This window comes from Halichondria panicea, chromosome 6, assembly GCF_963675165.1.
Source record: "Halichondria panicea chromosome 6, odHalPani1.1, whole genome shotgun sequence".
Taxonomy (NCBI): Eukaryota; Metazoa; Porifera; class Demospongiae; order Suberitida; family Halichondriidae; genus Halichondria; species Halichondria panicea.
Window position 1 is genome coordinate 5639155 of NC_087382.1, and position 13635 is coordinate 5652789.

Sequence of the window (13635 nt, forward strand, 5' to 3'; positions counted from 1 at the left end):
AGGAACACGTGTTAAAGCCACAATCACCACCTACCGCATGAAGTACGAAGAATTACACCCGTGAAGCTAAGCTCAAGTAATCTCTCCGTGGATCTCTTGTCTGCATGCACGGAATGTGGATGAGAGCATTAACATTAGAATTGGCATATAGATCTACCATCAACAAAATTAATGCATGGGCTATATAACATCGTACTATCTATAACATGCTCTGATGTCTCACACATGCAGCCCTTAAAGCTCAGCTCAACCACAATGGATTAGAAGCTGAGCAAGTCACCGTCCAATGCTAAATTATGATAGTCATGTGACCAATGTTTGCTTGGAGCAGGCCACGAAGACAAACATGTAACATGTAAAACCAGAAAAAGTTGTGGACTTGCTTTGAGGTCCCCCAACCTAAACACAAGAAAGTGAACTGTATTCTCCAAATATACACACAATGTAAGTGCCAGCTAACAATATCATAATCAGCATTGTACTATGGTTGCACCAAAGATCAAAGGCTTCAGTTGTAGTTTATACTACTTATACAACCTGTCTGACCACAGCCATGGTATATGGCTGTTATACCCTAGTGTATAACAGCCATATACCATGGCTTGTGGTCAAACTACATGTACAGCTAGAACTGAATACAGTATCCCACCTTTGCAACAAAATTGGGTTTTTTGACACACTGTTTCAATTAAAACAATGACACACTAGATCTACTCAATTCAATCAATATTAGAGCTAGAGAGAATTCAATACAAAAAAGGGTCTACTAATGTTTTAGTCAACATAAAAAGAGCCAAGTTCGAGCGATGAATAGTTCCAAAAAGGAGGCAAATTTGGAAGAACTCTGTGAACCGAACGATACTGGTTTGTTTGTGTTGCTTTTTTTCAACTTTCAACATTGGTTGTCACAACCTGCTTATTGCATTGCTGCATGGGACCAGGAGCAGTAAGAAGGGTCCAGACTGCCAAGTGTTTCTCAGACTAAAGAGACTGCACTGCACTGGGCCAGTACAGTAGGCTTGTGGAATGATATTTTCGGGTACATTTGCACTCTTTGTAGACAAGTAGCACCAGTGTACTTTCTTGAAGTGCCTTCTATAAAGATGCAGAAACACAGCCTTCACAATTGCTTGCTTGAATCATAGACGCTTGCTTGAATCAGCCATCGCGCTTTTTAAAAAGATAGCAAATTCATTGCATAGCTATAGCAACAGTGACGTCAAACAGTAGTTATAAGCATATTCATTGAAGAAGCATGACAGGAAGTAGCTAAACATAGTAGTACAGTTCTAAACATAGTACAAGCCAGTTAAACTATGGCCTCTCGTGGTATATTTGCTTTACACGCTCGAGTAATCAGATAAACCAACTCGGCTGCGCCTCGTGGTTTATCAGATTACTCTCGCGTGTAAATCAAATATACCACTCGAGGCCATTGTTTAACTATAACTTGTACAATAATTGGTACCTCATATACATAGTAATTATACCATGCAGCTCAGTTAACTGCTACATTGAATCAAGAAACACAAGCGCAATGGATCTCTCTCCACCGACACAAGAGGAAGAGAAGAATGAACAGCCACAACAAGAGAGCAGTCATAGTCTGTCAGCTGAACACACAACTACTCCACCACTAATTGTGAGTACTCCACGCTCTATAAGAGAGCAACATATCACTGAAATTGCCTCTAATGATACTCTACAACTAATTGTTAGTATCCCGAGAATACATCATCGAGCTGCAGAGTCGGAGAAAAATGTGAGTGTTCCTTATCCTCTAAAAGAAGAACGTGAACTATCCAAACAATCTCACTCTGATATCAACTCCCCACTAGCTAGGAAACGGTTGTCTACTAGCGAAACGTTCCAACCTAGCTCCACTCTGCAGTGTCCTAGTAGTCCTTCAGATAATCCACCAGCTAAAAGGGTTCACCACGACAGCCCTCAACAATTGGCAGGTAGCTCACGTCAGTTCGAGAGTGATGATAGTGACAGCTCACAGCAATCTGACGGTGAAAATAGTGAGATTGATGATGACACAAGCCAACAAAATTTGATAGCAACTTCTAGTCAAGTTAGCGAACAATCTTCAAACTTCAACAAAAAGTACGAAGAACTTATTACAGTCAGTTCAAAATGGTATGACTTAGGCCTTGCACTTGGCCTTGATAGCAATACTCTTGACGACATTGAAGATAACAACAGGAAAAATCAAACACGTTTAAGAGAAACCCTGAGCAAACGAAATATTATCGGAACGTTATCATGGATAGAAATTATAGAAGCTTTAAGACAACCTACTGTTGGAAAGAACACCTTGGCAGATAAATTGCAGCGAAAGTATATTCCACCAGCTAGTGACCAATTTTTAGATTTCAACAAAATATACGAAACACTTTTCGAAGCGCGTGCAAACTGGTACAACCTAGGCCTAGTTCTGGGCCTTGATACAGGTACCCTCGATAGCATAAAACACAATAATAAAGATGTTTGTGAAGGTTGTTTGAGGGAAGTCCTAAAACAACGAGACAATACCACCAAATTAACTTGGACAGAAATTATAAAAGCTTTAAGACAACCTACTGTTAGAAAACACCAGCTGGCTAATAAAATTCAGACCAAGTTTGCGCCAGAAAGTATGCCAGAATGTGTTGTGAGGTACGCCAGCTTCCTCAAACACAAATACAAGCAGATGACACCTTTTCCAGACGATTGGCCACCACCACTGAAAGAGAAGTTTTCGAAACTAGCTCTAATTGAGAGAAAGAAACAGATTCGCTTAACTCAAACTAAATACCAACCATCAATTGAATATGATTACGCTACTGGTAATGTGGACAATATTGTTGAGAGAAAAATAGCGATTACGCTTGAGCATACTTTCGAACCTTTAAGTGGCTATTCCGAAATAGCTGAACCAAACAGGTACATTGTTGTAATGGACGGAGCGCCAGGAGTAGGCAAAACCACACTCAGCAGGAAGATATGTAGTGATTGGGCACAAGGGAAGCTCATCAAGGACCACCACATTGTTATCCTCAAACCACTAAGGGAACTAAAAGGTCACACAGCTACCTCACTCAATGACATACTAAATTCTGATGAACTTGTAGTAGAGGAAATTGTGAAGCACATAAAGAGCACGTTTGGCTCTGGAGTCATGTTCATCTTTGATGGTTTTGATGAGCTCAGCAGTAAGCAACGAGCTGATAAGAATACTCTTTTCTGGGATATTATTCGAGGGAATCGCCTACACAACTGTTCTGTGCTAGTTACTTCACGCTCATGCGCCTCAGGCCCATTACTGGAAATCAATCGTGTCAATCGACATGTTGAAGTATTAGGATTCAAGAAAAAGGATATTGAACATTGTATTAAGCAAAACGTTACAGACAAGAGAAAAGCAGAGAAGCTAATACAGATGCTGAAAGAGAGGTTGGATATTGTCTCCCTATGCTATATCCCTCTAAACTGCAGGATTGTACTGTATGTCTACCAGCAACAAGATACCTTACCCGACACACTCACACAACTCTATGAGGTATTCATTCTGTACACAGTCAAACACTACAAGAACAAAATATTTCAAGAACGAGAGCATGAAATTGACAATGAAGAGATAGAACATGCTAATACTATAAAGAAATTGCCACATCAAGTTATCAAATGTCTAGACTGCCTATCAGAAACTGCATTCACAGGAATGACTCAAGACAAACTGGTCTTTAAACATACAGAAGTCACCAAAGAAAGAGGTGCTTTGTCACTGGGACTGCTAAACCTAATAAAATGTACTGGAGTATTGGAGGCTCATTATTATCAATTCCTTCATTTAACCATTCAAGAGTTTCTGGCTGCCAGACATCTCGCACTAACAAAGAGCAACAAAGACAAACTAGAGTTTATTACGTCAAAACTTGGTGATGATACCGGTAGAATGACTTTACTCTTTCTCTCTGGACTGACTCAACTTGATTTTCTTCCCATTGAACAAGCCTTCCCAGCTTCGATATCTATAGACACTGGTGTGGAACATAAATACAAAAACAAAACAATACCTCTGCGAAAACAAGAGAGATCTCACTTTTTGTTCTTAGCCCATCTTCTATACGAAAGCCGTCAAACAACATACAACTGGCTCTTGCCCTGTCTGGTGACCAATTCACTCAACTTGTCAGGGCACAATCTCTCTCAGTTTGACTGCCTTGTCTTGGCCAACTTTCTCGCCCTAACTCCCAAAGATCACGTGTGGGATGAGATAAACTTGTCCCAATGCAGTCTTAGTATCGATGGAATAAAACTATTACTGTCTAAGAAACATTCACAAAGAGACATTCCAGTATTGTGCCTAACCAAACACTTAGATGCTACTTCTAACGCGGTTGGTGCTGAGGATTTATTGGTGACATTTCTTACTCAGAGAGGACGAGGGGATTTGGTTGGCAACCTCAGAACAACACTCAGTCCAAGTAAGCTGATTATAATTAGCTCACCATACTCGTGCAATAAGGGATTAATTGCACTCATAACAAGCGCCGGCTACGCCTCGTGCAATTAGTAGCCTTGTTAATTATTTGTGCTATTAGTCCCATGTTGCACTCTTAGCCTACTATTGATTTCTAATCGTATGATGAAGTTCTCTGCAGTTTTTATTAACATTTTCGGCAACGTCCGTTATCTGAAAACACCCCGTTGTCATTGACAGCGTGTTGACAGATAATTGCATGACGTGCAATTACTGGACCGGATGTGATACGGGATTAATTGCTGTACACTCTCTATATAGTCACTAATAGCACACTGTACGATTATGTGCCGCTTGTTGCATTTTGAGTGGGCAGATCAAAGGAAACACTGTGCCAATATCTGCCATATGGCACAGGTCAAGCCTTGAACTGTGCCACTATCTAGATACTGGCATAGTATGGCTGAAGTTACCTAAAGCCCACCCTCCACCCAGTAACCTGAAACGGTCCCTTTTGTAGTATAACACTGTTAAACAGATTCAGTGGTAGGCAGAAAACGTTTTTCATGCGTCTGGAGCACACCACAGCCACCACAAGTAGTTGAAACTAGTTGTCCTATAAAAGGAGTGTGATGTGTACACAGAAAGGAATGCACAAGGAATGCAACAAATCAGTTGTTACACAGCTCAATCGTGCGCACATGGGATATATTGGCTCAGTAGTGCCTTTGCCCTCGAGGCCTGCGGCCCTCGGGCCTAAGTCACTACTGAGCCAATATATCCCATGTGGCACTCGTGCATGTGTCACAACTATAACATAGAATTATAATAGTGAGCATCCCACAATAATAATAACGAAAGATAATTAACCTCGTGTTCATTTCATACAATAGAGATGTTCACGTGAACAGGCATTGGCCTCGATACCAGGCCACACTTCCTCTGAATGTGGGCCTAGTGTCGAGACTATCGACTGTTTGCCCATGCACCACTTAATCCCCAGGAACTGGGCACTTTGGATAACATCATACAATTATACTCAGTAAAACAATGACGTCACAATGAACGGAAGCAGATTGAAGGAATTAGATAAAAGTTTGATTGTATAGGTTTCTAGCCCATCCTATCTCTAATAGCTACCCATAGCCTGCTACACTAATAAAATACTCACAGCCTGCAACATTAATTATGGATGACAATAATCTAAACGGAGTGAAAGCTGACACTAGCCTATGGACAGGCCATGCCCATCTGATACTAACCTCTTCCTCTAATACCATATATTTACTTTATTAAACGCCTGGACGTTCATTTCCTAGCAACATCTGTAGAGGGGGAGAAGGGGGTGTTTAAACGAGATGGGCGCTTATTATTGGCGGTCTTTGTTATGACTCTTGCAGAAGAGCAGCAGTTATTATTTGCTGCCACCAGCTCTCAAGCTTAAATCTTGAGTCGTACGAGTGGTGTTTCTCCCTCTGTGTCAGTATCTCTCTCTTTGCCATCATCTATTATTCTGATAATTATATCATCCGGGATGCATACCGATTCAAAGCACCACCCACCACCCTATTAGTTTATTGAGAAACTGGGGTGCATATTATAACACCAACACTTTGCCTTTATAATTACTAAACTTGCATGGTATCACCAGCCTTGCTAGTTGTTTCAGTTGTATTACTCAGCTTAATTATATATAGGACCATTTTTTCTCCAGCCATATAACTGTTTGAGTATAATTATAATTATAAACTTGCCACTTTTTTTTATAAAGCTTGCAAGTCAGCCCTATACAGTATTAATAGACTCTTGCTATTCCGGCTATCTGAGATATTTGATATACCGGCCATTTTTTTTGGCACGGATGCTATAAGCTAGATGTTTAATGCACAAAACTCCCCCTGTAATGCGGCCACTCGCTATTCTATATACTGGCCAGTGTCCCAGGCCGATCTCTAATTGAACGCTAGGTTGACTCCTAGGCCTGGTACTGATTGTATCTGGGCGTGGTTGGAATTCGCTCAAACGGAAAAAAAAAGTTTAAATGTACGTTTATTATGGCCGGATATTACGTTTTGGGTGTGGTTTGGCAAACAAAATTGGATTACTCTTAAATAGATCTATATAGAGAGCAGAATGATTCATTATCCCTCAAGGCAGAACCGTAAAATTAGTCATTATAGATTCGAGGTAAAAATTTTCTGAAATGCAGCCACCTCGCTAGAATGATCGGAATAACGAGAGTCTACTGTAATTTTGCTCTAGCTAAGTAGAGTGTGTATAGTAAGTATTTTAATACTGCAGGATCACCATTTATCATTTCAATTCAACCCAATGATGTTTGCTGTAAACCTGGGGAGGAAGTTGAGTTTACGATATCGACAGCACCATCTGCAACTACCTATCAGTGGTATTTTAAAAATCAAGCAATATCATTTCCTGACTATGAAGGACAAACATCTGAACGCCTCCTGATATCAAAATTCTTTCCTAAGCATAAAGGTGCTTACTGGTGTGTTGCTGGAGATGGATCAGGCACACAGATCACCTCACGTCATGCAGTACTCACTGCAGGTAACTTGTCTGCTCAGTTATAATATTATACTTGCAATCGTCATGTAAAGCATAATTATACATGTATGATGTCAGTGTATCCTCGTTGAATAGTTTTTTACTGTTTTTCACAGATGGAGAAAAAATTGAAAAGCAAGAATTGAAATTTATAGGGAAAATTCTGGAAAAATCTGCAATTGACTTTGGAAAGTACGGACTCAATGGCGAGAGGGATGTTACTTACAAAGAGATGGAGTTTGTAATGAATTTAAATCCAAGGACACAAGTGTTGTCCATCAACCTAAAGCAGGAAATCACATCAAGTAAGAATTAAATTTTCAGCTAGTGTGACTAAGACTAGTGGGAATATGTTCATTATACCAAAAGAGTGTGACTGATTTTATGAGTGTAGTAAATGTCCCTGTGAATAATTTCTACTATTGTACAGGACTGAAAGAGGAGCAACTCTATGCCAAAGCCATAAAAGATAAGGTCTCCCTTACCTACACCAAAATTCTTGCCCTGGGCCCTGGCCAGGTTGGAAAGTCTACTTTTCTTCGTAGATTGTTAGGAATTATGGAAGGAAACATCCTAACATCTTCTCCAGAAACACAGCCTCTATCTAGTACAGGTATTTCGGAGATGAGAGAAGCCTGTATACAGTATACAAGAGTAACTGGTGCTATAAATAATAAAAGAAAGTGGTGTGTTTTGCAACATGAGCTACACAATCAACTAAGTGGCTTAATGTCTTTAATAGTTAAGCAATATCAGCAAGGCCCACGCCATGAAACTACCGAAACTATTCAATCACATAAAAATAATAGGCAAACAGCAAGCACGATTGAAACTGCAGTTAAAGCATCACTGGTTGATGATCCTGATCTTCAAGTAAGCAATGACGATCAAGCATATGCATTATCCCCTAGTAATAAGAGCACAGGAATTCAAACTTTGGAATCTTTGCCAGTTACTATTCAAGAGCCAATTGCTACCAGACAGAGTGCATTGATAGATATTGATAAATCAATCAGAGAATTTGAAGAACTAAAACGTGAATGCAGTCATAGACTAGATACAATGGAATTTGAAATGCTATTTAATGTAGCTGATGTTGGTGGCCAACCAGCATTTCTAGAAATGCTACCATCCTTAACTATAGGACCAGCTCTATACCTTGTATTTATGAATCTTAAGCAAGAGCTAGGTTCAAGATATCCTGTGCCGTTTAAATGCAAGGATCGAACAACAAATATTTGTAAAAATTACTCTTATACTTCTGAAGAAGTATTATTTTCTGCACTTTCAAGCATAGCTTGCTTTGGACACCCAGATGAGCAAGTGGAAACGTACGTTCAGAAACCAGAATCAGGTGACAAAGAGCGGAAAGATTCTCTTGCGGTGCTTGTGGGAACGTTTCTTGACGAAGTTAATGACAAAGATATAGATTTATCTAACGAGCAGATAATGAAACGACTTGAAGACACAGCATTTTATAAAGAAGGACTCATTCTCAGCAATAGCTTCAGTTTATTAGTTAACAACATGAGTGCCGATGACAGTGAAATAGATAATCACAGAAAGAAGCTAGAAGGAATACTCACTGCAAAATTTCGAAAGTATCAAATTCCAGCGCAATGGTTAATGCTCAGCATCTGTCTTAAGCTTCTTGCTGGAAATCAAAACAAGTATCATGTTTCCTTTCAGAATTGTGCCAAGTTGGGAAAGCATTTCGACATGGACGAAAACATGGTAAGCGTCGCCTTGCAATTTCTCCACAAATACATTGGGCTTGTTATGTATTTTCCTCATCACGAAAACCTTAAGAAAATCGTAATATGTGATCCCCAAGTAGTATTTTCAACTATCAGTGAACTAATCTTTAATGTTTACGATCACAACAAGCTTCAAGTTAGTGAAGCACAGTATGACCGCTTTGTCGAAACTGGTTGCTTTTCCCCTCAAGATGTCACTCTAATAAATAATACAGATCTACCAATCAAAAAAGATAAGAAGGAACTTCTTTCTATTACCACTTTAGTTGATCTACTAGCGTACCTAAACATTGCTGCTAAAGTTCCTGTATCTTCTGGTAAGGAAGAAGTATTGTACTTTCTACCTGCGGTTCTTCAAACTGCCGAAACAGATGTTGTTAAAAGAAGCCAGAAAAGAGAAAATGATGAATTGCTTCCAGAACCAATCTGCATTCGATTCAAAACGGGGTATATACCTCTAGGATTTGTGTGTGCTTTAGTTGCAAATCTTACCGTTGAAAAAGAATTCAATCTACTAGTAAAGGATGAAAGCAACAAGCTCTATAAGAATATGATTCAATTTCGATTCCGGGGTATATTCAATGTCACTGTAGTTTCTTTGTCACGGTATTGTGAGTTTCGTGTCACTAGGCAGCTCCTAGATAATGATGTCACTCAGTTTTGGAATGAGGACAGTTGTCCTCGTATTATGGAAAATGTACGTAGAGTTTCCAATAAGGTTATTCACTCTTTGCAGCATGGCTTACGTTCAGTAGCTAAGGACTCCATAATCTATGAATTTGCTTTCCATTGCCCAAGACACTCGAACGCAGACTTTGGACAGGAACCTCTCGCTGAACTTGTTTATGACTATTCTGATCAACAGATTGACAAAATTATTCCGGATAAGGCTATATGCACAAAATGTAAAACTGCTATTCATCCACTAACTCCTGAAATGATGTTTTGGTTTGGTAAGGTAAGTTAAAATGCATATCCAATAGTGTCAGTAAATAATTTCAATCCTATGTTTTACAGAAACCAAGCACTCCTCTAAAAATTTACGAACAAACTTCTTTGACAAGAATATCCTAAGCATACGTGCTGATGGAGTACAACCGCTAACATATGAATGGCTTTTAGGTGGGATAAAGGTCTGTGATGGTGACGATCAAGACTATGAGGGCTATGCAACAAATGAACTTACCATTAAGGACAACGATTTATTGTCGGAAGGTGTTTTCAAATGCCTAGTGAAAGATAAATTTGGCAAGTGTGTTGAATCTGATGAGCTTGGTAAGCATTAATGTGTGTGCGTGTGTGTGTGTGTGTGTGTGTGTGTGTGTGTGTGTGTGTGTGTGTGCGTGCGTGCGTGCGTGCGTGCGCGTGCGTGCATGCGTGCGTGACAATAATTATAATGATTCATGTTTTGAACAGATCTCTTCGAAGATAAGCTCAGAAGAACTTGGAAATTAAAACAATCAGAAATCAATATATTAAAGAGTGAGTAAGCATAAACTTAATGTGTATATTCAATTCTTGACTATTTCTTTCATAATTGTATAAAGAAAATGGATTTACAAGTATTAGAGAACTGAAACATCTCCAGCTTGACATGCTGGACTTTAACATGGGTGAGAAGGAAAGGATGAAACCACTCCTTGCTTCTGTTCAGACAAAATCTGACAGTTATTCAGGTACACATAATATAGGATGTTCGATGAGTGTTACACTATATACCGTATAGCGGGTAATTTTCGTGGGGTAAAATATTCGTTATTTTCGTGGGCAGGCTGACCTCCACGAAATTTTATCGTAGGCGTGGCTATCTGAACGTAGGAATGCCGTGCAGCCACGAGACTAAACGAAATTTTTACTCACGAAAACTACCGTTTCTCGAGTTGAACCAATTTTTTACCCCACGAAACTTACCCGCTATACGGTATACATGCATGCGTGAGCTGAAAGCCTTAAATTATGTCTCATGCTCGGTAATTAAGTATAATTAGTTATCAGTTAGTTACTGTTGTCATTGTACTATTGTGTGTGTGCATGCATTTATGTACAACCAATAATATCGCTTGTTCTAAGCTCCTGAAAATTCCTCTGCGGGGAAAAAGCGAAGACTCAACTATTACGAAATGCTATGATGTGAAGACGTCTTGATTGTTTGTACAAACTGTAAAATGCACTGTTGTTCACTGATCACTCGTATTAATAGATGTGTTGTCATCAGAAAGGCTCCAATACTCAGCAGCTCCAGTCCAAACAGTAGGAACTCAAATATCATTATCAGCTAGTGATGACAGTCAAGTCCGCACTAGAATAGGTAAATATCGTACTGATCAAAATTAATAACCTATATAAATATACATTATGATTTTTCATGCGCAACAATTTAATACTATAATTATATAGGACTACCTGATGCTAATCAAATCACTCTTCCAAAACTAATAAAGCAATACAGCCTGACTAACGAGCAACTTGACAGTAAAATAAAGATCACTGATACTCCTAAAATGGCCTTACATTTCGATTTTGTGGAAATGTATTCAACTGCAATGGGACTACCTCCTGCTGAACAAGCTGATGTGAATATGTTGTACCATAGAGAAGGAAATCAAGCAGCCATGATGAAGTGCTTAAAAGTCTGGAAACAACACGATCCTTCACGAGCAACTTACAGAGCTCTACTGGATATCGCACTAAGTTTGGGGAAAGGAGACACAGCTGGTAAAATATGTCAGCAATTGACCCAATGTAAGTACATGTGTATCTATCAGTGCCCCTCTCCCTTTTCCTCTTCCCTCTACAAAGCAACTATTGTACAAAAATTTGACTCGTATTACTGAAATATCACCGGAGAAGCCTACAAAAATTCGTAATAGTGTATAAATTATAATTATAGCTAGCAGTGCACTGTTAATTTTGACAACCTGTAATTATAGTTATCAAAATTATCTGTTGTTCGTTGTTTCTATTGTGCAGATTGTACACTAGATTGATGAATTGATTACACAGTATCGGACTATACAGAACACTATTAGTAGATATAATTATAATTGACATGTAATCGTGTGCTTCATTTTAAATTAGTAGTTGACTATACATATATAATTATATAGCTATCCATTTATAGTACTAGATTTCAGAAATGTCTGATAGGAACGTTGACATTGATTTAATTTATAAAATAGATACACATTTTTAGTAGTTTTAATACCAAAAAGGTTTCGAACTGTATGCAGAACACTCAGAGAGAATAAAATAATTGATAGGTATATTTTCTGAATCATGTAATTTTATTTTGCTGTATCATTATGACTATTCAGTTTGAGAAAGTTATGAGGAGATTCTTTCTATAATTAAATGACTCGTACCTACAAAAGTTAATTTACTAAACAACTGCATGGTTTAATGGCCAGCATCTCAATTGGTTGTGGAATTTTTGGTTTCTCGATATTTTTGGTTTGCAACCATCGCACCACCATATTTTTCTGACCAATAGCTGTCGACCGTTTCTGTAGTTTTGTGGTCCTTCGATTTTTCGGCTTTGGACAATATAAATTAATCGTCGAAATTTAATCAATCCTTTAGAGCTAGAGCTGGTTGTTATACTCTTTGGTGAAAGCAACCAGCTCTAAAAGACTGATTAAATTTCAATTTCGGTATGTCACTGTAATTTCTTTGTCACGGTATTGTGAGTTCCGTGTCTCTATAGGCAGCTCCCAGATATAATTGTAGTGATGTCATTCAGTGAAATAGTTGTCCTCTCATGTAAAATGCACGTACAGTCTCTAACAAGTGTATGCATGTATTCAATCTATGCAGCATGGCTTGCGTTCAGTAGCTAAGGATTTCAAATTGCTTTCCATTGCCCAAGACACTCGGATACAGACTTCAGAACAGAATCTCTTGCTGAATAACTATTCCGATTACCAAAAATATTTCGAATAAGGCTATAATTATGCTCTTGATAGGTTTGATAATAATAATTATTGCTTTTTAATAAGTGCTGACATCAGCGTTTTACATTCAAATTGCACAGGAAGCGACTCATCACCGACTGTGCAGATATTTTTCCATATTGCACACCCGGAAGTATTATTGCACACTTGTTATTGCACACTAGGAAGTGATTATTATTTGGAATAAAACGTTTTCAGCAGTGAGAGAACAAGAAAAACATAGTTTACACACTTATAATCATGCATTGCAATGTTTATCAGTCTCTTTTCTTGTTTTCTGATGCTCTGTATCACTTCTGTGCTCTTTTTGCAGTGAAGCTGAGGGTCAGGAGGTTGTCAGTATTCATATTTAATGCATCAAACAGGCATCAGTGTTGGGAGTGGGTACTTTGAGCGGAGTATTGCACATGTAGAAGTGTACTGCACCACCATATAAGCCTGTTCAGGCTTGTATAAAGTCGTTTTGGCTTCAAAAACGGTTGTCACACTTTTCTTCAGTTATAGCGGTGCATGTTTCCTCTTCTGATACACTGGAGCCACTGGAGCATGATAGAAAGCAAGCACATGCTGTTTATCCTTCAGAACTATCCATTTTCAAAACGGGTTGCTGGTTGTCAACGTTTTTCTGTCTTTTTTTCTTGTCTGTTCTCTACAAAATCTTTAAGTAGCCTTCTGCAAGCTCTCTTGGTGTTCTAGAGTCTTATTTCTTTGTCTTTCTAGCTGTTTTCTTTCTCTTAAACTCGTCTTCAATTGGGAGAACTCAATTTTGTTGCTACGCATTCTTCTGGTTGATAAAGCAACCGCATGTTGCGCATGCGCAGATTCAACCTGCATTTTGGTTGCCAAGCAATAAATGCATTATCCCATGGATACTGATGATTATCACTCGTCC

General features: G+C 38.8%; 1 protein-coding gene across 2 annotated transcripts; it reads left to right on the plus strand.

The window, feature by feature from the left end:
* The first annotated feature begins 313 nt into the window (after positions 1–313).
* LOC135337816 (uncharacterized) lies at positions 314–11101 on the plus strand. 2 transcript variants are annotated; one of them, XM_064533802.1, is made up of 9 exons: positions 314–444; positions 1498–4472; positions 6770–7039; positions 7153–7341; positions 7467–9751; positions 9811–10068; positions 10210–10275; positions 10341–10469; positions 10994–11101. In XM_064533802.1, the coding sequence occupies exons 2-6, from the start codon at positions 1538–1540 to the stop codon at positions 9865–9867; spliced, it is 5736 nt and encodes a 1911-aa protein (XP_064389872.1). In that variant the 5' UTR covers positions 314–444; positions 1498–1537; the 3' UTR covers positions 9868–10068; positions 10210–10275; positions 10341–10469; positions 10994–11101. The 2 variants fall into 2 exon arrangements, with proteins under 2 accessions (XP_064389872.1, XP_064389873.1); XM_064533803.1 differs by having other exon boundaries at positions 318–444; positions 1482–4472.
* Positions 11102–13635: the final 2534 nt, after the last annotated feature.